At 36.4% G+C, this 25,696-nt stretch overlaps 1 protein-coding gene across 1 annotated transcript in view; it reads right to left on the reverse strand.

The window, feature by feature from the left end:
- FBXL17 (F-box and leucine rich repeat protein 17) overlaps positions 1-25,696 on the reverse strand; it is a 487,473-nt gene that overhangs the window by 155,054 nt on the left and 306,723 nt on the right. The window contains exon 7 of the mRNA XM_036280976.1: positions 9,277-9,353. Within this exon, the coding sequence (XP_036136869.1) occupies positions 9,277-9,353 (77 nt within the window). The remainder of the gene's footprint in view (positions 1-9,276; positions 9,354-25,696) is intronic.

Genomic DNA, 25,696 nt, shown 5'->3' on the forward strand with positions numbered 1-25,696 from the left:
ATTTGGCAGATGTTTATTTGTTTTTGTTGTGTGTGTGTGTGTGTGTGTTTCTTTTCAAAATAAATCAGATGCCAAGTGTGTTAAGTAGGCTAATTAACCAGTAAATAGTGCAGGAGATTTAGTCAAACATCAGCTGGGAAAGGCAAAATTATCTCAAAGAGAAGATACACCCCTGAGAGAACACTTCTAAGTGGGGGGGATGGGGGGGAGACATGTTTTGATGCTTTAGAAGACAGGCATGCAGATCTTGGGTTTTTCCTCCCTTTCACTCCCCCTTTTCAAGACACCTCCGAAAATTAGGAGCACTAAAATTAAAGAGCATAGAAAAGACAGAGCAAAGCTACACTGAAGAGAGATTCCATTGGACTTTGCAGAGAACATTCTTGGAAGAGGGTCTCTAATGGAACAGGGATGGGCAGCTGAGGCCGATGAAGGCACAGGCCTGGGGAAACTCAGAGCCCAGCTTTAAGGAAGATGAATTTAAGAGAACAATTGCTTATGTTTAGAGTTGTGTATCTCTAGAAATATCTGTACTTTAAAAACCTGCTATGAAATTATGTCATTTAGTGTTGGCTAAAATTGTTTTAAAGGATTATTTAAATGAAGAAATCATCTCTGTGTGAAAAGCAGAGAAATTTGAGAAGTTATCTGCATATAATCCAGTAAATGATTTGCAGTGGGGAGACGTTAGTTCCAGCTTTGACAATTAATGAAAACCTGTCTGAGCTCAAATTTCTTATCTATTAAAGACGAGTAATAATATTTCTTCTTCCTTCACAAAGTTTTAGTAATACTTTAAAAAGGGAATGGAAAAAAATATTTTAACTCATGAAAAATTACATACAGTTTTGAAATTATTGAGAACATTTTTTTTTTTTTTACGTTTTTTTTTTTTTTTTTTTTTTATCCTCACCCGAGGACATTTTTGCATTTATTTTCAGACAGAGCGAGAGGGAGAGAGAGAAGAAGAGAGAAAGAAACATCAATGTGAGAGAGACACATCAACTGGGGCTGGGGACAAACTGCAACCGAGGTACATGCCCCCAGCAGGAACCGAACCTGGGACTCTCCAGTCCATGGTCCAACGCTCTAACCACTGAGCCAAACCGGCCAGGGCGAGAGAACATTTGCTGAATGAAACAAACATAAAACCCATACAGAATGAATCCCAGCATTTTTTGAATACATGAATACATACTGACTATCAGTGAGAGTCTCTACCTTCTGGCTAGGGACTGCAGTCATAGCATGCAACTGATATTTGTTGTCAGCATAACAAAGTTAGGAGAAGAAGTACATTAAATCTATTAAGTTCTAGAACTATATAATTAGTTCTCACAAAATAGCTACTTTGTGACATCGGGTTTTTTACAGACAGATGGACAAACATGGTAGTATAAATTGTTATATTTTTAAAACTCTGACAACTGGGGAAATGCAACAAAGTTTCTAGTAGTAAATCTAAGCAAGTCACTGACCTCTAAGTGGTCATACAAGAGATGGACTCAATAGTGAATCCATACCATAGCATTACTCACAAACTATGTGAGCTCTAGTCTTTCCAGGCTTCAGTTCCTTGAATATGAACAGTGCCCATCTAAAGTGAGGTGTTTAAGGGATTAAATGAATAATGCCCACAGAAAACATCCAATGAATGTTAACTATTCCATCATTATGGTTATTGTTTTGAAAGTTTACATTTCACTTCTTTCAATTGAACTAGACACTTAATTAGCAGTTAAAACCCAAAGTAGTGTTTCCTTTTATATATGTTAAGTGAAGTTGTTACCATGGGAATGGTGAACACGACAGGCAAAGTGGAGATGAAAGTTGGAACTTACCCTGAATTTTCAACCAGAATATTTTCATAAGGTTTCTTCAAAATTTGTCCTTGTGCGCGTGTAATCACTTTGGCTGATTTTCGCTCTGTCTTTAGATTAACGAGTGCATACAAACGCATCCATTCAGACACCTGTTCTTGCTCGGAGCCTCTCCTGGAGCAGTACTACCTCAAATGCACTTCCTTCTCATCTCTGTCCTCCATGCCTCCTGCACCACAAATCCTTCCTAACAATTTCCGTCTCTGATGACACCGTCATCCTGAGCCTGGCCATTTTATAGGGGCATTTAAAAATGTGACACCATCATACTGCTTAATATGTTAGACAACTTTTTCAGTGCTTATATCTTCTTTATCAACCTAAGAGTACGTACTTCTCAACCATCTCTGTATTCTCCACAGCACTCAGTGAGCACACAGACAGCAAACATTTGCTGAATGAAACAAACATAAAACCTATACAGAATGAATCCCAGGATTAGAAAAAATATTTAAACATCACACACATCAATTTCTTGCCCAAATGCTTCCATCTTTCCACATCCTCCTCATCATCTCAGCTTGAATAACTGCTGTAATAGAGAACTCACTACCACTCAACAGATCTAATTGCAAGAAGTTTTAAACATCAGGGAGTTGTTTCTTGTGTGGAATACTAGAAATCTAGTAGAATCACAATCTTGGTGTTCAGTGCAGCCCCTTTAGCTCTACTCACCAGTGACATAATACTGATAATGATTAGTAATGATCGAGTTGATAGCACAGATTAGTACAAAGGAAGAGCGCTGCTTAGTCTGCACACTCAAGGTTACTAGGCGCTGAGGGGCAAAGATAGGAACTCTGTGGAAAATGATTATGGGACTGAAACTATTTTTATCCTCACCTGAAGATATGTGTTTTTTTTTTTCTTTTCTTTTCTTTTTTTACATTTATCTTCAGATAGAGTGGGAGGGAGAGAGGGAGGAAGAGAGAGAGAGAAACATCGGCATGGGGCCAGGGCCGGAGAAAAACTGCAACCGAGGTATGTGCCCTTAACAGGAACCGAACCCGGGACTCTCTGGTCTGCGGGCTGACGCTCTAACTGCTGAGCCAAACTGGCCAGGGTGAAACAAAATATTTTATGTGTAAAAGGACTCCTTCACAAGATTAATGTTAAAAACAGCCAATTCAAATTCAAATTAAACATTAGATTTTAGAAACGCTAAAAATAACTGAGGAAAGTTGGAAAGTTAATATTTCAGATGATAATTCAGTTAAATATGAAAATTTAGAATTTAGTGATAAAAATTCATAAATTAATTTGGGGCAACAACATATATGTATTTGGAGGTATAAGAAAGTTTCTGAGGGCAAGCACTCAGAAATTGGTCTATTTGTCTTTTAAGTGTAGGTCAGAAAGTTTCTTAATTTTAAGAAAACTTCTATTATACTTGAAGCTAGAGTTGGCCTTTGAATTGGTTACAGGAGTATTTTCTTGAAGATATGTCTTAAAGAGGCCTTCTCAATAGATCTGAGATCTGTAGTCTACAATGGTAAAACACATTGATAAGGATTGGCATAGTTCAGTCTGTTACTTTAAGGTTATGTAGCTGCAATTTGGGGATGACCTAGGAGATAGGGAAGAAAGTCACAATTTCTTTGTTGTTGAGCAAGAAAACCATTTAGAAAATATAATTAAATTCAATTCCTTGGTGAAAAACCATGACCATTACTTAAAAAAACAACAACACAATACTTGCTAAGTACAGCAATAAACATATAAATTCAGTAGACAGGAACTCCAGGAATAAAATAAAGAAGTAGAAGTGAAGAGAAATAACTTTTAAGATGGACATATAAAAAAGGAGAATTGGAAACAATAGAAGATTTGACAATTTAGCACTATTTTGTTAGAAACAATATAAGCTATCTATATTTAAATGATAGAATGGAGAGAAAGCGTGAATAATCAACAGTAAACAATAAGGTATTCTTTTTGACATGCAAATATGTTTTCTAAAGTTCTTTTATGTCACTTGGTAACTATTACAGTTATTCCTGTTGACAAATGGCATTGAATCTTACCCAGCAATCTTTGAAATATATGTCAAAAATGAAACAAAACATAAAAAGGATAAAAAAACAGGAATTTAATTTTAAATGGAACATCATCATATGTAATGCATACCTAATAATATTGATTTTTAAAGATGATATAATAAAGAGCAAAATTATTTCTGGTACAATATTTTTCTCTTGGGTAATTTATCAGCGTTGGTTTGGTGAGAAAGGATGTTGCACTCTAGATACTAGTGTAACCTGGAGTGCCTGATGAGATTTCCTTTTGTTTCCTCAATGTGTTTACATTGATAATGTATCTTGAGTCCCGATTCGGGGCTAACTAACAGTTAAAGAGGTCTGGTATCCCAAGAAGAGACTGGGAATCTACAATCTATTAATCTTTCAATACCTCAGGTCAATAAGACTAGGGTGAGGCATGGGTTACACCAGAGCAAAGATTAATGTGAGCAGGCCACTCTGCCATTCTTTTTGTCTGGAAGGAGATGCATTGCCTTTTTTTTCCTTCTTTTCTTCTTTTTTTTTTTTTAAAATAAGCAGGCTAGCCCTGTCCTCTGGATTCCCCAGAATGAAAGCTTCAGGAATGCAGAAACTATACATGCTTTGCATCTACCACAGAGCCCACCACACAGTAGGGGCTGAATCGATTTGTCGACAGCATGAATGTACACCATGTCTGTCATGTGACAGGTCAACTGCAGCAGTGACATCTCAAGGGAAAACCATGGGAACAGTGACCTCACTGACTTGGGAGACCTTTCGTCCAGGGCAATCCAAAAGCTTTGTGGCAAGCTTCTGGGTTAGGTCTGCATCCCAGATCAGGCAGAAGGGCACCTGGACCAAGCAGAATACGGGTCAGCGGAGGACCATCCGGGAGAGCAGCCACCCTGGGAGTCACAGCGCGCATGCGGAGAGCACAGAGGGAGCCTGTGGGCTGTCAGCGACCTTGTAGGTCCCAAACACCATGTCAGCAGCGGAGTGTCTACAGTCCTCTTTAAAGAAAGGTTATTTGAGAACTTGAGAAGGAAAACCTAAAGATGTCCTCCAGAGTATTTCTAGGGCCCTCAGGGGTGCTAAAGTGGAAAGAAATGTAATAACAATCCAGAAAGAAACCTGGGTCCTTCTTACATCTGTCCCTGGCTGAGGGTCACACGGGCAAACGTCATAATGGAGACAGCTAACAGAGACGAGCGCTTCACTCACCATGTTATTTACTACACCACATACCCTGTGCCCCGCAGCCCAAGAGAAAGACTGGCTCTCATCTCCACAGACTGGAGTGATCCAGGCTGATTTCTGCTCCTTGTCTTCCTTTGAGTCCTAGAAATACACTTTTCCAAAGGAGGAAAATTTTCAACAGAAAAGTTTTTGAAGGTGGGCAGAAAGATGGGTTGGAAACTATTATCTGACAAATTATTATAAGAACAAAGAGAAACATAAGGAGAACCAACAGAAAATGTCCAAACAAAAATGAAGGTAACAGTCCTGGCCGGTTTGGCTCAGCAGTTAGAGCATCAGCCCGTGGATCAGAGTCCTGGGTTCAGTTCCTGCTAAGGGCATGTACCTCGGTTGCAGTTTGTCCCTGGCCCCAGTTGGGGTCGTGTGGGTGGCAACCAGTCGATGTGTCTCTCTCACATTGATGTTTCTCTCCCCCCCCCATCCCTCCCGCAAAAAAAAAAAAAAAAATACACACACACACACACACACACACACATATATATGAAGGTAACGTAAATAAGAGAGGGTAGAAACCTAACAGAGCAAATTAAAGATTTTAAACTTTTTGCTATAACTTTCTCATTATTCCCTACTAATCAGAGCCTGATTTAGATAGCTCAGAAACATAAGTGAACTAGAAGGTATAGGTTAATACAGGTCAAACGTCTAAATAACGATTCCCACAAACAGAAAAGCTGCACTTAGAGCAGGAGGAGGGCTGATCCTTCTTAGCAAGAGATGATTTTGTGATAAGAACTGCCCACTGGAATGAGTATCCATATGTCACCAGGAATGACACAGATGTTTTATATTCATTCTCACCACCTTTGATGTGGAGTATTATCATGTGCTGAACACGTGACAAGACCAGGAGGTTAAGTGACTTGCTCAAGGTCACAAAGGAAAGAAGAGGCAAAGCTGGAATTCTAACTTAATCTCCAACTCTGAAGTTTGAGTTTTCCCCACAGTACAGCCTGTAAGATATATTTGTTCAGTGACAGAAGAGTGACAATATTAGATTTCTCTTCAGGGAACAATTTTCCAAGACTATATTTTCCATTTAGCTGTGCCTGAATTATTGATTTGTTTATAATTGCCATCCCTTACCATAAAGCTCTATGTTCAATTTGGGGAATAAGAAGCCTATTGGAATGATAGTTTTCTTCATGACAACTATATCATATAAAAATTAAAATAAACATAACTTCATAACGGTTTGGCCAGGTGTTGCTAAGTATTATAATATCACATTCAACATCTGTGAGAATCTTGACAAAAATTACAAATGAGATACCAGGCAAGCTGCTGTTTCTAAATTAATATGTCCTGTAAAAAAAATTCAACACTCTGTGTGTACTGTAGTGAAAGTGTGTATGAGCATGCACCCTGGAGCAAGGCGGTGAGGGGGTCGTTGGCTGGAACATGCGTAAAGCCACAGGAAGCAGAATTAGGGAGCAGTCTCCTGAAGGTGAAATTCTCCCAGTATCAGGTAACATCAAATTTTACAATTTCTAAGTAGCCTCAATAAAGTCCTACAGAATGTATCTCTATTTATCCAGTTAAAGAAGGATAGAGGCATGTGTTTTTCCTTCTTAAAACTTTTAATTAACACAGGGTAAGGGATCACAGACAGCCTCCCCTAGCAGAGAGGGTACCTCAATAACATGCTGTTTCTCTGGATACAATGCATAATCCTTTTTGCTGTCTTTTTGACAAATATTATTCATGTGTTATTGGCATAGTACCAGGGAAAAAAAGATGAGCTGAGCGAGCTTGGAGTAATTTGTTTAAATTTTATAATCAAATAGCAATTATATTACAATATCATAAACTATTGACCTTTTCCCCTCCTCCTCCACTGTGCCCCAACATTCTGAACAACAGAACTGACAAAATGCACAGAGACTTCCACCACAAACCCTCTGAATGCGACAGCCTCAGGAAAGAAGGAAGAGTGACCAGGTGGGACAGACAGTATGAAGGTCAGAAGGACTGAGGTCTGAGAAAAATCACGATAGATTTCTTGTCACCGTGGCGGGGAGCGTCCCCAGAATGTTCATTTCTGGTTCCTCTCACCTGGACTGGATCAGTTGTTCTCGACTCTGGCTGACATAATGTCAGCTGGGCAGGTTTTATAAAGCCATTGCGTGGGCCCTCCCTCCTAGGTATTCTGATTCCCGAGTATAGCCCAGGCATAAGTATGCTTTCAAAACTCCCCAAGTGATTCTAATGTGCACTGACCTGAATAATATAAAGTATGTTGGCAAGGGTTTAACCCAGTTTTCGCCTCACCAGAGGAAAAGAAATCTGAAAAATCTTCAAACACCAGAACATGAAACTGTCCCTAAAATCAACAATAACAATAAACAATAGAAACAATGACAAAACAAAAATCCTCTTCCAAGAACTGCCAAATGAAAGGAGATGAAAGAGTTTTGTGTGAATCTTTTCCCTGCCCCCCTCCTGTGGTATAGCAACATTTATTAGCAGAATATACTGCACTAGCCATTCAGCTGGGTGGCCAGTACCTACAGGAACATGAAGTGAAACATGAATCCCCCATTTTACAAATGAGGAAGCCAGGCCTCAGCAACGTAAAGGCCAAAGTACAAAGACAGAGTCTGGTCCTGGATCTGTCTCAAAGGCAAAGCTTCTTCTCTTCTCCGTATCTTCTGGAAGATTTCTTTGCACTGGCTAACTTAACAGACACTAGAACAGAGTGTAATTTCAGGAACATTTTCCACTGTGGGACCTTGAAGGTTTTATTCTAAGGAATGTAATCCATTGCTCTCCTCGCTATTAGCAATCTGATATTGGCAGTGAATAGGTAAAGGGGGAAAAATATAAAATAAAGTTGGAGTGGATAGAGGGCTAATGGTAAAAGACCTTGAATGTTAAGTAAAGAGTCTGGAATGAATGACTGTACTTATTAATTAACAAATCTACAAGTATTGAGTTATGCCCTGTGTTGGGAAGAGAAAACCCTTTAGGGCCTACACAATAGGGAGATATTAGAGGTTTCAGAGTTATTAATATCTAAGTGGTATTCCAATATGCCAAACCAGAAAACTAACTATGAGGAAAGAAAAACACTCCTTTTGCATGGTATAATTAAGAAAAAAAAAGTCTGAAATATTATGGACAAATCTGCATAAGACACATTTACCATTCTCAAAAATAAACTCTGAAAAGAAATTAAGGTTATTTTTAAGTCAAATCTTTTTTGTCATTTTTAAATTATGGCTTTAGTAGAGTTCTTCCAAAGAATAGATTTAGTAGCTGATAAAATACAACCCTCTTACTGAGGGCAGCTGGTCAGCATGACATTCTAGGATTGGAGTAATTTATTAGCATATGTCACAGTTAACAATAAAACCTTAACAGATTATTAGTTTCCCTCAGGGTAGAAAGCATATTCTCAAATATAATGAACAAATATCAGACGAGAGAAAAAGAAACCATTTCAGTCTCCATAAATTTCTGGCTAAAACTATATTATATTAAATATACCAATTAATAAGAAAAAATAAATCCAAATAAAAAGGAAAGACTATGTTATTTTTCTTTATTTCTCTAACAGGGTGATTTCATGCCTTTCATGTGTTATAAAACAACATGGTTTTTTTCCTCCACTTTAAAGGGATAGTGAAAATTAAGATAATTTACAATGCTGCATACAAATTTATACCCTTTCCTTTACTCTCTTTCTATCTAAACACGGACGTTTACAATGCTTTCAAAAATTCAAAGCATTAAGAAGTTTAGCACTTGTAATATCAGCAGGAATGCATTTGACATGACATTAAATTAAGCAAATAAACTTAATGTAATAATTTTAGTTGCATTTACTATATCAAATATTTAATTATCCTGATATTTATTTTCATTGCATCAATCTTTCAGCGATACTTTTTAATCCTATGTGTATGCACACATATGTGTGATTGCATGTGGCAGTAAACTGATAATACATGATCATTTTACTCTGGTTTAGTCTCATGATTTCTTGATTTTTCTTTTGTTTTGTTATGATCAGAGTTAGCCCAAATAAAGATAAAAAGTCTCTATGAGTTATTGCTCTCAATTTCTTTTTAAAACCTTTCAAAGATTTTGTAACTTTTTATTCTTAAAAAGGATTAGAATAATGGCTCATTACATACCATAATCTGTGATTTTACAGGACACCAAATACAGCTCTTTCAGGTTTTGTCCTTCCTTTGCAATGACCTCCACACACCTGAAACACACAAAAAAAGCGGTGAGTTAGACTAATGCGTTTCAAGTTAAATGAGAAGAGTTTGGCTAGGACTAGAACAGGAAGAGGTCAGTGTTTGATGAATGCCATAGCTCTTTTCTTTCAACAAACTTCTTTCAAGGTGTTTCAGGGAAAGGTATTATATTCCCTGCTTTAAACTCAAATGCTCTAATACCTAAATGACTTTAATTAAATACATTTATGACTAGTGTGTATTTTAAAACCAAAGAGATGAAAAAAGAGATATTCCTATATGAATAATGTTACATTTGGTAATAAAAGACCAGAAAACATATGCTATATAATAAACATGTCATTTATATAATAAAACAATATAAAAATGATTATAATTAAACTGTAGACAATAGACGAAGGGCCATTACAAGTAGATGGTAATATTACGTATGGTTTCATTATTAATATGGGGTTTGATAACACTGAAACACGCATTGTTTTGTGAAATTTTATTTGACATAAAATAAAAATATGTTTTAAAAATCTATATTATTGACTATAGAAAGAAAAATCTGGACACATAAGAACTTTAAAACATTTTCATTTAAATGATTTATACTTAATATTCTAAATGAATTATTGCATAGGTACAGGCTATTTAAATAATACTGATATAGATAGGTAAGATTTACAGTCTTTTCTGATTTAAGTTAAAAGGCTTTTGAGTGGTGCACTCTGCTCTGATGGCCTTAGTGAAACGTGGTACAGAACTGAATGAACTTTACAGATAATGATGAACACCACCACCCACTCTGTGGCTCAGCTCCCTGTAACATCAGCAAGACCTGTGCAGTCACAGTGACACATAGGCACAGGCATCCTTCAGTGCGGTCCGTTTTAATCTTTATAAATAACAGTTAAGTAAAAGGGTAAAAGCAAAAAGAGTCATTAACCTTTTCTAGGAAGGAAGGATCAAGTAATTTGATGCCTATGTGTATAATCCATCAAAAAATTACTGAGTAGCCATCTCTGTCTTTCAGATATTTTATTTTCTGTCTGGCTTATTTGTAGGTATCTTCATAAAATGTCAGGGAATTTTATACAATTTTACTTCCCATAATTCATTAGTGAAGGTTAAATTAGTTAAAGAAAAGGCACATTTTTCTTTAAAATATATTTTTATAAAATATTGTTTTAATGGTATGATGAACCTTCCGCATTCTCTAGAATAATTGAATAAACATTCTTTTTTGGCTATTTAAAATAAATATGATAGAAATTGGTAAAAACTCCTATGGCTATAAAAAGAAACTTAAAAACATTTACAGAATGTAATGATGATGGATACAGTTTATTGTGAAGAAAACTGTAAAAACCTAATTCCATGTCATTAGGCTTTAATGTAACATTTGAATAAACTCAGAAAAGGAAGGATAAAAGCAAAAATGAAAGATTACAGGCAACAACCCTGTTTTATACACAACATTAAAAATGAATTTTCACATGCTAAGGATAAAAATGAAGGCCCTCGATGATTACAAAATCTTCAGGAGTTAAAACAAAAGTCTGACTACTTTCTATTATACCAAAGATACATATCTCACTGTCCTTCATCATCAAAAGAAAATTGTTAGCAGAACCAATATTTTGTATGACCGCCACAAAATGAAATAAATCGGTGCAGAAATAATTTTCATATCATTTATTTTGTTCCCATGCTCTTTTCAAATACTTCAAAATGTCTGATTTTATATTTTCTTATGAAAAAACTCTAAACAAATGCAATATCCTATTTCTGCTCCTGCCACTTGATTCTATATTAGATATGCTACAAGCACATATGAACATTAAAGACACACAGAGCAGACTACAAGCAGCAAATAAGACAAATTGATTTTACTGCATAAACCAGATCAAATGCTATTTTATAGGCAACAGGAACCAGTATTCATATAAAACAAGATAATCAATCACTGGATGGAAACTGTCCTAAGACTGATGAAAGACCATGAGCATCAGGTTTCCTCCCTACACAACAGAGAAAAGTTATTAAGAATAGATACTGCAGATATATTAAGCTTACGCAGGAGGCAGTAACTGAGAGATAACATGATTAGAAGTAAGCCGTAAGTACCTTCAAAAAAATAACAACAAAAAGAAGAAGAAAAATGGAAGATTCTTTGCTTTTAAAAAGGATCACCTAGAATTTTTGCTGTTTTTGAAAGTTCAGTTACGTAATTTTCCAAATACTTTCAATTACAGTCTGCTAGAAGTTACGTACAACACAGAACTCTTCCAATAAGAATTCGTAAAGAAAAATCTATTTATTGGAAGATTTGTAGCCAAATTTAATGTTTTAAATTGAAATATCACATCATTTACTGATGAGACATTCATGAATATGATATCTGAGGAGAGAAATCTCAAGTTCTGTGAATCTGCACTGAAACTCTTAATATAATATTAAAACACAAAATTGAGTGGTTCAAATGAATATTTGAAATAGCTATTGTTTTGAGAGTTGGGAACTGAACTGGTCTGTATTATCCGGTCACTACAAGTTGGTGGGAAAGGGACCCCACACCAGGTCTCTGGCTAGAGCCCGAAGCTTTGTGATCAGTCTGTCTAGAGTCCAGGCAACCTGAGCAGAGAGCAGGTCATGATAACAGAGCATGGGGGGAGGGTGCCTGTCCTTTTCTCCTGAAACTTTCAGAGACCATTCTAAAATATACTTACAGAAGTATCCTAACATAACACAAGTCTGTGGACCCCATGTACTCTCAATAATTGTACTCTGTTTTAAAGGAGTCTTGGCTCTAGTCATGCCCTTCAGCGTGCTGACATCAGAGTATTTCCCAGTCCACTGTACATGTCATATGCGGGCAACAAACAAGGTGGTAAAGCTCAGTAATTATTTAAACTAAAGCCATCATTTAAACATAAAATTAAACTACAGGTGTTCATGTAAGTTGTTAAAGGGGTATTTAAAAATGGTGGCAGTAAGAGAGAGGAACGTTTGAGTGATACTCTGAAAGTAAGGAGGAGAGTGACAGAACCAAAGGCCACATTTAAAACCTCTGCATCTCGCCCTGGCCGGTTTGGCTCAGCGGTTGGAGCGTCGGCCTGCAGTACAGAGAGACCAGGGTTTGGTTCCCGCTAGGGGCATGTACCTCGGTTGCAGTTTGTCCCCGGCCCTGGTTGGTTGTGCGGGTGGCAACCACTCGATGTGTCCCTTTCACGTCGATGTTTATGTCTCTCTCTCTCTTCCTCTCTCTCTCTCCCACTCTATCTGAACAAAAAATAGAAAAATGTCCTCAGGTGAGGATTAAAAAAAACCTCTGCGTCTCCATCCCCTCGCCTATTCACTGACACCACACAGGGGAACATTCATTCACCTCCACGATAAACTATAATTTGTCCCTGGGGGGCAGGCAGTGAGTCCCTAAACTCAGAATCCAGAATTCAAATATTTCCCATTCTTCCTCCCAGCCCCTCCCCACCATCCTGAACAACAAACCTCAGAACACCACTGACCGACAGTCTCTATGGGCCAGAGCATTTAAAGTTTTCCCTTTTCATGCATGACAACCTAAAGAATTATAAAATGTGGGAAAAGAATTATATCCTCGGGGAGAGTAACAATCCATAAGGTTATTTAAGAGAAACTCATAATATAGAAAAATGGCACAGGGGACAAATGCAGAAGAGAATCAAATGCCGTGGAAGCGGCCTGTGAACATCAGAAACAAGCCCACCAAGCCATCACCCCGCATTCTGAGAAATAAAGGCAGCCGTCCTGAGGAGAGGAGATAAAGAACCAGCAGACATGCACTGTAGTCTCAGGGAACCACAGAGCCACCACCCACCCCTTTGGGGCCCCACGTCCGCATTCTCTATAAAACCAGGGCCTGCATGAACAATTTCTCCAGATCAAATGTCCTAGGTGCATTTAAATATATTTTAGTTTATTCTGAACCATTTTCTTGCTTTTATGTTTTGGCAAGGTTGTGAAGAAAATTAAAAGAAAAAAATTACAGCCATTGTAAATCCTTGAGTAACAGCTGTTGAGTACATATATCCAAATGCCTTTCGAATACTAGAAAGGGCTAGAAAGTCTGTTCCAAAGTATCCAAAGCCTCCAGAATAATTTTTTTTTATAATCAGGTAATTTTATGCTCACTTGCTTTTGAAAATGTTCTAAAATGTACCTGAAACATTTGATGAAATTTGAAAAGCAACAAAATATTTCTTTTGTGAACCATATAGGATGTTTTGTTTTGTTTTTTTAAAGAGGAGAAGGTATTTGTTAGTTTAAGTGGAGGGGAAATCTGTCTCCTTCGCAATAGATTCCTAATCACATGATTTATGTGAAGGGTAAAGGTTAATGAATTAAGTTGTGTAAGCGTCAAAACTATCAAAGGAATTCAAAAGAGCTTTGAATTATGAAAAACAATGGCCCATTCTACATACATACCAAATTTTATGTTTTTTGTCTCCTACTCAAAAGCAGAAACATGGCATTAGTGACAATTGAAAAGAACTAATGAGGAAATATGACTACATTGCTTGCAAGAGGAGTGTCCTAGGAGACCTTGTTACTGTTTGCGATGTGCTTCAAACCCAAAAGAAGCTAATTGGAGCTCCCAGACACTGGTTTGCAAATCTCACTTTAAAGGACAGGCTCAATCACCTTAGAGGTGTGAAAAGAAATGTCCCCATTAGAGGTGCATTAGTATGTGGCTTGGTGAATTTCTAAATAAACTTTAAGATATTCTTCCCCAAGTCACTTTTATATTTGAATAACTGATCTATCTTCAAGCAAAGGAAAAAATGCGACAAGACAAAACAATCCCACCGATTTAAAACAAAAAATATAAAGAGTGCTGTAAAGTAATTGGCAAATAAGTACAGCAGGGAGCTAGGTGTGTTTAAGGTTGAATAAACACGTTGATCAAACCCAAAACTCCTGAAACACAAACACATTGTAGAAGTGATCTGTCTGAGGGTTTTAGAACTAGAATTTCATTCTCATCATTTCTTGAAACTAAACAAGCCAACAAGCCACCCCATGTTACACAGATTGTAAATGGGTAAAAGCATAAGAAACTTCAACACACACACACACACACACACACACACACGTACACAGTAAAAATGATTTACAAGATCTGAAGAGAGCAACAAGGGAGCAAACTTGGTCCAATTCAATCTGCCTAAGCTCACCCTGACTAACTCATATACGGGTCATTCAAATGATAGCAGAGGTCACCAAAACATAATCTTACAAAAAAAAAATAATGATATCTGATTGATTTTTCTAGAGCCTCAAACCAAGTTTTACTGAAAAATAATCCAATTTCAGTGCAGCAAATGAATGGCATGATTTACAGGTATGCCCTGCTTTCAGAAAATACACTTTATAAAAGATGTCTATGAACAAAAAAATTCATTACCAGGTAAAAATATACAAGATGAATCAATTCAAGAACCTATTAATAGCACATTTCCCCTTATTACATGTAAATATAGTTTCCTTTATGAGCATTCAATTCATAGGTACTTTTTCTAGTAACACAACACACCTTGACCTTACAGAAATAGTATACAATAGTTATTTTTAATCTTGAATTTAAACAACTGTACACAATGATATATGACAGAGTATTTTGGGAAAGTGACATGTGGCATCCTAGCAATATATTGAGTGCTCTTTGTATTACGGAACACTTTCTTGTAAATGTTCTATCCCTTGTACTACCAAATATACACTTAAATCAATTTTTTATGTAAACTTCTAAAGATATTCTCATAGAACATCAGAGATGTTGCCTGCAAGAGAGATTCTTTTTTTAAAGGTTGACTTGCAATTAAAACGCTCAAGCATTTGCTCAAAACACTTTCTTTCTTTTTTTTTTTTTATCCTTACCTAAGGACATTCTTTCATTTTTTGTTCAGACAGAGTGAGAAGGAGAGAGACGAAGAGAGAGAGAGAGAAACATCAATGTGAAAGGGACACATAAAGTGGCTGCCGCCCGCACGACCAACCAGGGCCGGGGTCAAACTGCAACCGAGGTACACGTCCTTAGCGGTAACCGAACCCGGGTCTCTATGGATCGCAGGCCCGACGCTCTAACCACTGAGCCAAACCGGCCAGGGCTCAAAGCACTTTCTTAATATACTGCAGGGCAAAGACTGGGAGGGACATGCAAAATATCACCAGTTCCACCTGTCCAATTATCTTGGACACTCATGCTGTTCTAACTTACCAAATAATATTTTCTGGAAAGCCAATATCTGATTAGTGAATCTAAAACTGATTTGGGTATTTGCTATATAAACAGCAGAGAACTGATGCCCAGTAGCACAGAGATACTGAAAAGCTACAAAATGAGAATAGTTAGTATTTTTTAAACAAGACACATCTTATTGAGTGGCCTATACACTTAAATGTTATTGAAACCTAAGTTCTGAGTTGGTATCTTGGCCAACAGAGGTGTCCTTGTCCCACCTCTGAGAGAGGCAGAGCAGGTACTGTCACTTGCTGATTCCTTCTGGACCACCCTCTCCCTGAGCATTGCTAACACTGGGTCGGCATCCCAACTGAAGAGTAAGTGTCAGCACCAAAAAAAGGATTAATACAAGGTCAAAATAATATTTTCTAATAGATTTAGGATTGACTATCACAAGTTAGCTCTTACAAATATATTTCATTTCATTTATATAGCAAAACATGTTTAAATTTAATTTGAATGCTTTTTAGAATAGTTTAAAAATATTTTTCATATAGAATAAAGCCTGCAACATTTTTTAAATGCACATTTTCTTTACTGTATTAAGAAATAAGATGTTTGAAGTTTTTTCCCAAAGGGGAGAAAGAAGATCAAACTAACATTTTTGTTATGAACTTGGCTTTGGCTTTAATATTTCAGATATATTTATCCAAAAGTCTTGTTTTTAATTTTAGCCACTGTTCCACCCTTTTACCACAATTACACTGAACCATTATACAACAACATGAGCTAACTTTTTCTATGCACTCCTCAGAATAGGCAAAAAAAGGTCTAAGCTTTTACTTATTTATTTAATTCAACAAGTTTTATTATTTATTATAACACCTGCAAACCATGTGTTAAAAATGTCAAAAGAGATCATCAGAAATCTACATTGTTATTAAATGATGAAAATATACCTATAACCTTGACAGATCAAATACTATTATTTTTGTTGTTATTGCTGACATTAATGTTGATACCTAGGAGCAGAAAAATCATATCACTACCTCTATATCTACTGAAAAGCAACTAAAAACAATTATGTTTTAGGAACAAAGGGAAAGCTAGAAAGAAAGAAGGAAAAAGTTAAAGACGACTTCCTGAATTTGGCAATTTATTCATTCCTCAATTGGGAAAAAAATGTAGTTACTTTTAAATAGGAAAAGTTCAGAAAGCTCCTCCTTCTTTAAGCTTTTTGTGGTCCATCAATTTACGCCAGTAATTCTTGGAGAACCCAGGTAGTGCATAATGATAATGCTGGTAAGACTGGTGCTACTGTTATGGTATTCTGGCCTTTTTAAAGATATATTGCAAAGAGATTATATTATCCTACATATAACAAAAATTTCCTGGCTGAAAGCAAAAGCTTGGGCCCTTAAAAAAGTAAAAGGCAAAGGCAAAATTCTGGCAAGCTCCAAACACTTCCCCCAACCCCAACCAACTCCTCCCCAACCCCTGCCAATAATACAATAAATACAAATTTTGGAAAAGCTGGAAATATTTCAGGAAGACTTACTAGGCTTCCAAACAGCTAAAATACAATTTAGGTGGAACTTTAAACATATAATTGAGAATAATCTCCTTGCCCATCCCCATACTCTTTATTCTAACTGCTACAAGTATTGATAAGAAAGTCTCAATTCAACAATCATATATTTCAAACTCATCTTTAATTTAAAATGGCTAAGCATATTACTTTAGTGGAATATAAAGGCACCCAGAAGATGAGATTTCAGGCAGCATTCAGGAAAGAGTTAAGTACTTCCTAACCGGAAGATGCCACAAGTCCGCTCTGTGGTGACTAATTGCCTCTTTCACCCCTGCACTCTGGGAGTTGGCCTGTGCTTCAATACCAGTTTTGTGATACAGCCAAAGACTGATGTTCAACATAGACCTCCCATGACCTGCGTAGCCAAGGAGTTAACTCAGACAAGATGCTGACAAAAGGTTTCCTTCTCACTTGGGAAGGCACAGAATTTCTTTTTGGATAAGCCAAATTCTCAGAAGATTATATATAAAACACAGTAGGTGAAGAGAACTTATAAAAGTCAAAAGAATGGTTTTACTTAACGAACAATGATTCTCAACATCCCAATGTACTAACTCAAAACTGTTTCGGAGAAATTATTTTTAGCAAAATATTGGGTACAATGAAGACAGCACCTAATTGGATATCTTTGGAAGCTTATAATTAGATAGGTGTAATAAGATACGAAGAAAAGTAAATCAACATTCTCCATTCCAAGTATTTCCCACGGGCTTCAAGTCTTCATACTCAGGAAGCCTGCACTTTTTTATTCATTTTTAAGCTTAGCAACTTTACAACCTTATCAAAAGCCAACAAAAGAATTTTTACAGTTGATTTTAAGTAGCAATTATATGAAATAAATTAATCCTGCAACCGGGAGAAAAGAATAGGTGAAGGTGTCTTGTTAGTTTCTAAGAGATAGCATGAGGAAGGAGTTCTAGGTGAGGGAGGGGTGGGGTATAGGCAGTGGGAACAAAGTGACCCCCACATTCGCTCAGGAAGAGGAAAGACTGCATGGGCCTGAAGGCAGGGACACTACATAAATTTGGTCTTATTGATACTGAGCCGGGTTGAACTCTGAACCACCTGAGGCATAAAACCTACTTACAAGGCTCTGGCTCTGCTCCCGCTTGGTTCCTACTTTCTCCCATATCTACATATTAATGCTCATGTCAAAGGTAAAATAATCTTTGCTCTAACATTTACAGGAAAGAGAGGAAGCAGGTCACAGTTAGTTGTTTTGTACAGTATGTTTACACAGAGAGATAACTTTTTAGTTAAAAAAAAAAAACATAATATTTACACTAAAAAAAAAAAAAAAGTCACATATTTCTACAAATTAAAATAAGGGACATTTATCGCCCTGGCCAGTTTTGCTCAGTGGTTAGAGTGTCATCCTGTGGTCCAGAGAGACCCGGGTTCGGTTCCCGCTAAGGGCACGTACCTCGGTTGCAGTTTGTCCCCGGCCCTGGTTCGTTGTGCAGGAGGCAGCCACTCGATGTGTCCCTTCACGTCGATGTTTCTTTCTCTCTGTCCCTCCCACTCTATCTGAACAAAATATGGAAAAATGTCCTCGAGTGAGGATAAAAAAATAAAATAAAATAAATAAAATAAGGGACATTTATCAAGAATTCTCTCAAGAAAAGTATACAGTTTATATCTTAAAAATCCCAACAGAAGATGACAGCTGATTTCAGTTCATGTTTATTTATCTGAAGGAGAAACAGCCCTTCTTTCTATTTTCTTCTCAAATAATATTTAATTTATTAGAACAAGATTTAGAAATTCGAGGAAAGACTACTGAACCATATACTTAGCTTTTCTGGCTACCAAGCCAGTTTGATGATTCCTGACATTGCAATTCTATTTGTCTTGCCCGGCCTGTGTGGCTCAGTGGCTGAGTGTCGACCCATGCACCAAGAGGTCGCTAGTTCGATTCCGGGTCATGCCCAGGTTGTGGGCCCAATCCCCAGTGGGGGGCATGAAGGAGGCGGCCAATCGATGTTGCTATCACTCTTTACCTCTCCCTTCCTCTCTCTCTATAATATCAATAAAGAAACATACATACATACATACATACATAAATAAAAGTATTTGTCTATAAAATACACTTCTAGTTGATTCTTTCTTAACTCTTTATCCATCAATACAAAGACTTAATTATCAAAAATCTAATTTATATTCAAAGGAATATATAGTATATGTGTGCATGTGTATATATACATTTATAAATATAATTTTTTTTTTATCCTTACCCGAGGACATATTTTCGTGTGTTTTTTTTTTTTCTTCAGGTAGAGCGGGAAGGAGAGAGAGGAAGAGAGAGAGAGAAACATCAACGTGAAAGGGACACATCGAGTGGTTGCCACCTGCCCGACCCAACCAGGGCCGGGACAAACTGCAACCGAGGTACATGCCCTTGGCAGGAACCGAACCCGGGTCTCGGGACCGCAGGCCGATGCTCCAACCGCTGAGCCAAACTGGCCAGGGCTATAAATATAATTTTTAACAAATACATTTTCCCCTTACCAATACCGTCATTAAATCAACAAAAGTATAATTGTTGTAAATGCACCTGGTAAAGGAATTTTTAGCAGCCTAACCCCTGAAATGCCATTATCACTGAAATCCAGGTTGCTTTGCTTGAACTAGTCATCAAGTCTATTCCCTATGAAGGGAAAATAAATCTCTCTGCTCTTAGAAAGAGTGATGGAAAGCTAACAAAACCAGTGTGCAAAACTGATCGAAACCATGGGGGGTAAACATTACCCATTTTCTCCTCTCAGAAAGTTGCAGAAACAAGCCAGTGAGCAGACAGGGGTGGAAGGTGTGCTTTACTCCTTGTCGGCCGGCCGGGGGGACCTTGCAGGCGGCACCCTGTCTGGGAGCCAGCAGGAACAAGCAACACGCCCTGCCCCAGCCTTGGCTGTATGTTATTTAAAAGATAAATCAAAATGAACAGTGTACCTCTGGCATATTTCTACATGCTCGATTGTTGATTATTAGAGTTATTGATCTGTCTGCATCATCAACAAATCATGTAGCGGAATGGAGTAACAGTATTAGCATTTCTGCTCTACACAAGAAACACCTCTCTCAAGTACGCAGCTCAACAGGGGAATGCATTCTGGTATTCGGAGGAAGAAGCAAGGTTGAGAGTTGAGGAGAGACAGTTTATTGTTTCTAAACGCCCTTTTGTGGAATAGAGGACAGAGCAGCGCCAGCCGTCTGGAAGGGATGCCAGGCAAGTGTGCTTGGAGTCGACCGGTCGGTTATGTGCCTCTGGATGAGGATGTCACGGGTTTTGTCAAGTTAATAATAGACTTTATTTAAAAAATTAATCGATAGCACAAATTCCTTTTACGATCTTTTAGTGAAAGGTAAATACATGGTCATCAGACACACAACACACTTAGGCCATCTGGCAGAATTTGGGGCTTTTTGAAAAATAATGGCAATTCAGCGTCATGTCATACTTTGAAAAAGCTAAAAAAAAATCTATAAAGGATAATAGTATAAGCAAGTCAGTGAATGTACAGTATACTCAGGGACACATTAGTTGAAGCTGTGACTTAAGTGAAAGTTGTGTAAATAATACTGTAAAGAGGAAAAAGAAGAAAAATAATATACAAAATAAATATATGTAATATATATAAAAATGTGTAATATATATGCAATATATATAAATATATTCATATATTTCATAATTACCCAGGGGCCTACATTTATTTTATCTGTTTACTTATACCCAGCCTTATTCCACTAGGAATGCATACAAAACTATAAAAGGAATATTTGAGAGAGTCAAGAAAGGTGGAAAATATGGATAGTAAAATAATAAAGTTAGGGATATACTCACCCTCAGGGGATTCACATGATTCAATCCTAAGAAGCTTCTATAAGTGGGATAAGGTTTTGGAATAAGCTTTCAAGGAATCAAAGTAAAGAGGGAAGTATAACTATTTATAAGATTCATAATATCAATAATTTCTTTTTAAATCTGATTTTCAAAAGAAGCTATAAAAAAACTAGGTATACCTGAGACATTTCTGGGGAAAGGTTGAAGTTTCAAGAAACTATCTAAATATTCTGTATCACTTAGAAAATGTCCTCTCATTTCTTAATATTCCTGTGGACTTAATCCATGAGAAACTGGCTTCTCAAAAAAGTTAAAAATTGAGCCTGGCTGGTGTGGCTCAGTGGATTGAGCGATGTCCCATGGACTGAGAGGTCTGGGTTTGATTCCTGGTCAGGGCACATGCCGGGGTTGCTGGCTTGATCCCCAGTAGGGGGCATGCAGGAGGCAGCCTATGGATGTATCTCTCTAACATTTAACTCTCTCTCACTTCCTCTCTAAAAAATCAATTTTAAAAAAGTTAAAAATTAAAAAGTATATCGCATATGATTAATAGTATAATACAACAATAAAACAAAGATGATACTTTGCTACATCAGAATTTACTAAGTTTTAATGTTTCATGTACAAAGTCAATCAGTTATGGATAATGACAATACATTCTGAATGCTCCGATTGTCGAAATGTGTGTGTTCGTGTGTGTGTGTGACACAGTCTTGGGGTTGGAAATATAATTCAACTTGTCCAAATCTTTTTTGTAAAATGGAAATTATAAAATCTACCTCCAAGGATTTTGTAAAGGTTACATTTCATGATGTTTGCAAAGGCGCTTTTAGTTATTCAACAAACTTATACTATGCCCCTAACTATATGGATGCAAAGATGGATAAGACAAGTCTTTTCCTACAGGGAATTTGCAATCTTGTCAACTTTAACATCCCCCACACAAATTAGACAGGATTATTTAGAACAGAACAGAATTTCCTAAGTACATTTCTCAGAAAACTAGCACTTTGGGGCTTCAATAGTTGACATATGCAAAAAGGAATGTATGGTCCTTTAAGTTCACATTAAATCAAATCAAATTTTTCCTTAGTGAAAAAAAAGGCGTGTAAAGCACGTAAGACAGCACCTGGCACAAAGTCATTAAACCGTAATCATTATTATTTAGGTTCTAGCACAGGACTGGGCACATTATTAAAAAAAATGCCTGTAGTAGGCTAAATAATGAATGACCCCCAAAGACCATTGGTCCTAATCCTCTGAACCTTTACATGTTACCTTATATGGAAAAAGAAATTTAGCAAGTGCGATTAAATGAAGGATTTAGAGATGGGAAGACAATCCTGGATTATCTAGATGGGCCCTAAATACAATTTCAAGTGTACTTACAAGAGAGAGGCAGATGGAGAAAGGACACAGACAGAGAGGAAAAGGCTGTATTACCCCAGACAGAGCCTGGAGTGATGTGTCTACAAGCCAAGGACTGTTCCAGACACCAGAGGCTGGAAAGAAGCATGGATTCTTCCCTGGAGCCTTCCCCAGAGGGAAGCTGACACCTTGATTTTGACCCAGATAACTGATTTTGAATGTCTGGCCTCCACAACTGTGAGAGAATAAATATTTGTTGTTTTTAAGCTACCAAGTTTATGACAATTTTTTACAGTAGTCACAAGAAATACAATACCTAGTAAATGTTATTAAACCAATCACTGGCACCAAAGAATATGACTTATAAGGTAACAAGCCGATCTCAATTAAGAGGATGTCATTGAATAAGACAAAATTTTAAGTTGTAAAATGGAGAAAAAAGGAAAACCTTAAAGAATGCTGTCATAACTTTAGCCTAAATTAAAATAAATTCCAAAAACATATATCTTCTAAATTAAAAAAAAAAAAATAAGCATTGATTTTTCTCCAGCATTTTATTATGGAAATTTTCAAGCATACAAAAAAGTTGAAAGAATTGTTTAGTGAAAACCCATTATCCATCACCTATAGTCTATAATTAACATTTTATACATCTGCTTTATCTCATATGGATCCATCTCTCTCTCTATCCATCCAGGTTATCTATCCTTCAATTTATCTTATTTTTTGATGCATTTCAAATTAAGTGTGGACATCAATACATTTCACTCCTAAACACTTTTTAGCATACAAATCATTAACTAGAGTTCAATGCTTGTAATAGCAATTTTTAAAAATAAGAATGCACAAATCTTAAGTGCAACCAGATTTGACAAACACACATATCTGTCTACTTTGAATCACTATCAAGATCTGGTTTATGCCTAGCATCCCAGTGAATTCCCTCATGCCCCCTACCTACCAATCAATGCCTACATCCACCCACAAAGGCAACTACTGTGGCAGATGTTTGCTATTTTGCTTAGTTTGGTGTGTTGTAAAGCTTCATAAAAATAGAATTATATAATAAGTACTCTTTTGTGTAAGGCTTTTTAAAATAAAAAAAATTCATTTTAAGGGCCCTGGCCAGTTTGGCTCAGCAGATGAAGCATCAGCCTGCAGACCAGAGAGTCCTGGGTTCGGTTCCTGCTAGGGGCCCGTACCAAACAATAAATAAATAAATCATATTAAGAGTTTGAGATTCATCTATAATCCTTTATATTTCAGTGGTTTTCCTGATTGTACACCTCAATTGCCAAGAGGTATCTGCTTATAACAATATAACACAGTTTCTTTATCCATTCTTCTCTTGAAGGGCATGTGAATTGTTTGTACTTTTGGGGCAATTATGAATAATACCACTAGAAACATTCTTGTACAACTTTTTTTTGGACATATGCTTGATTTTTCATGGGTAAAACCTAGGAGTGGAATGGCTGAGTCAGAGAGTATCAGTATATGTAAGCAGTAGATAAATGATGAGTTTTAGAAGAAACTGCCAAATCTCCTTCGAAAGTTGTTATATCATTCTACATTCCCACCAACGCTTAATAGAGTCGATGTTATCACACTTTTAGCCATTCTGGTGACTATGTAAAGAAGGCCAGTCGAACATTTAAAAATTCAAAGATCTCATTATGATAATAGTTCTACTCTTTTTATCTTTTAAGAAAAAATACAATGACAAAAGGTAACAGAATAGTACAGTTGGGTTTAGATGATCGATCCATGAGAGTTCATTATATAATTCTCTCTATATTAATGAATGTTTGAAACTTTCCACAATAAATATTAAATTTTTAAAAATTCATTATAATGTAGATTTAACATGTGTTTGCTTTCAAATTTGTTTATGACAATCATGTAACTCTAATTGAACACTTTGCATATATTTGATAAAGGCAACTCACTAAAAATTCTTTTGAATTGGGTTCCCTGAGCTTATTTTAAAAGTTTAAGGGAATGTCTGTAAAACTTAGAAGAATTCTATTTATATCACTTCACAAGTAGCTTAGTGCTCACTGTGCTTTAATGTTCTGAACACTGTGAAACCACAGATGTTGCGATTGAGGTGTGGTTTATGAAAGATGACATGAAACTCCCACCTACATGTTCTCATGTTCTTAAAGAAACAAAAGGTTGTGCCCCTTCAGCAGAAGACTCATGAATAAATGGGCATTTATTTAATTTTAAATGATGCAAATTCTATAAATTTTAATTTATAATCCCTCTCTTTACTCTTTTTTTTAACAGAGTTTATTCTTGTATTATTATTTATTAATTATTATTTTTGTTTGTTTGTTTGTTAATCCTCACCCAGATACGTGTCCTTGACCAGGAATCGAACTGATCTTTTGGTCCGAGTGCTGAGGCTCTAACCACTGAGCACTCACCAGGACCCCTCCCTTAACCCTTAAAATAAAAAAATACTAATCCACACCAGGGCACAAAAGAGGGGCTTCTGTTGATTTACATGTTTCTTTTGTTCATCCTTCATAAAAGCTTTGGACCACTTTATAAATTAATGAGTCCAAAGATTACCTCTGTTTTAAAATCTTGTTCAAAATATTATTTCAACTATTTAAATTAAGTCATAATACACAATTAAAATGGTACAAATTGAGAAAACATGTCTCATAGTTTTAATAATAAATATCATATAACCACAAGTATAGCCTATTTGAAGATGCTATCAAATGCTACTAGTTCTTTTCATTTTCAAGAAGCTCAAGTATTAAGCCTTTTCCTTTCCATGCGGTATTTACTGAACAATTTAGTATTCAGGCATTTGCATCAAATCACTGAACAAGAATAATATCTACATTAATTCAACAATTTTAAAAGCATATGTAGGAAAGGTGGGGTATGTAATTTTTTAGCTCTATTTACATCCCAAAGTAGAAAGATTAAATTTATATTTACCAGAGCTAGTCAAAGAATACACATTTCTATATTGTAAAAACAGGACAGCAAAGTAAATCATACAAAAAATAAACATTTATACTATTCTTTAACAACAACAACAAAAAAAACCTATGACCTCAATGAATATAATCTAGCTACAGGCCTTTCTAAATTGTAAACAGCTGTGTTTTACATTTGACCAAAGACAAAATATGCAATTAAATGTACTGATATCAACTACACGTAGTAAATACTATAGCTGTGACAAATGATTTATTTATATTCTGCCTACTTAAGAAAAGAATTGGCAATAGCTTAATATGAAAGTAAATGTTCATTTTAGCTAGTTATTAGACAACGATATAACTTTGAACTTTGCTCTAAAAGGAAAAACAATGTT

This window comes from Molossus molossus, unplaced genomic scaffold (assembly GCF_014108415.1).
Source record: "Molossus molossus isolate mMolMol1 unplaced genomic scaffold, mMolMol1.p scaffold_m16_p_3, whole genome shotgun sequence".
NCBI lineage: Eukaryota > Metazoa > Chordata > Mammalia > Chiroptera > Molossidae > Molossus > Molossus molossus.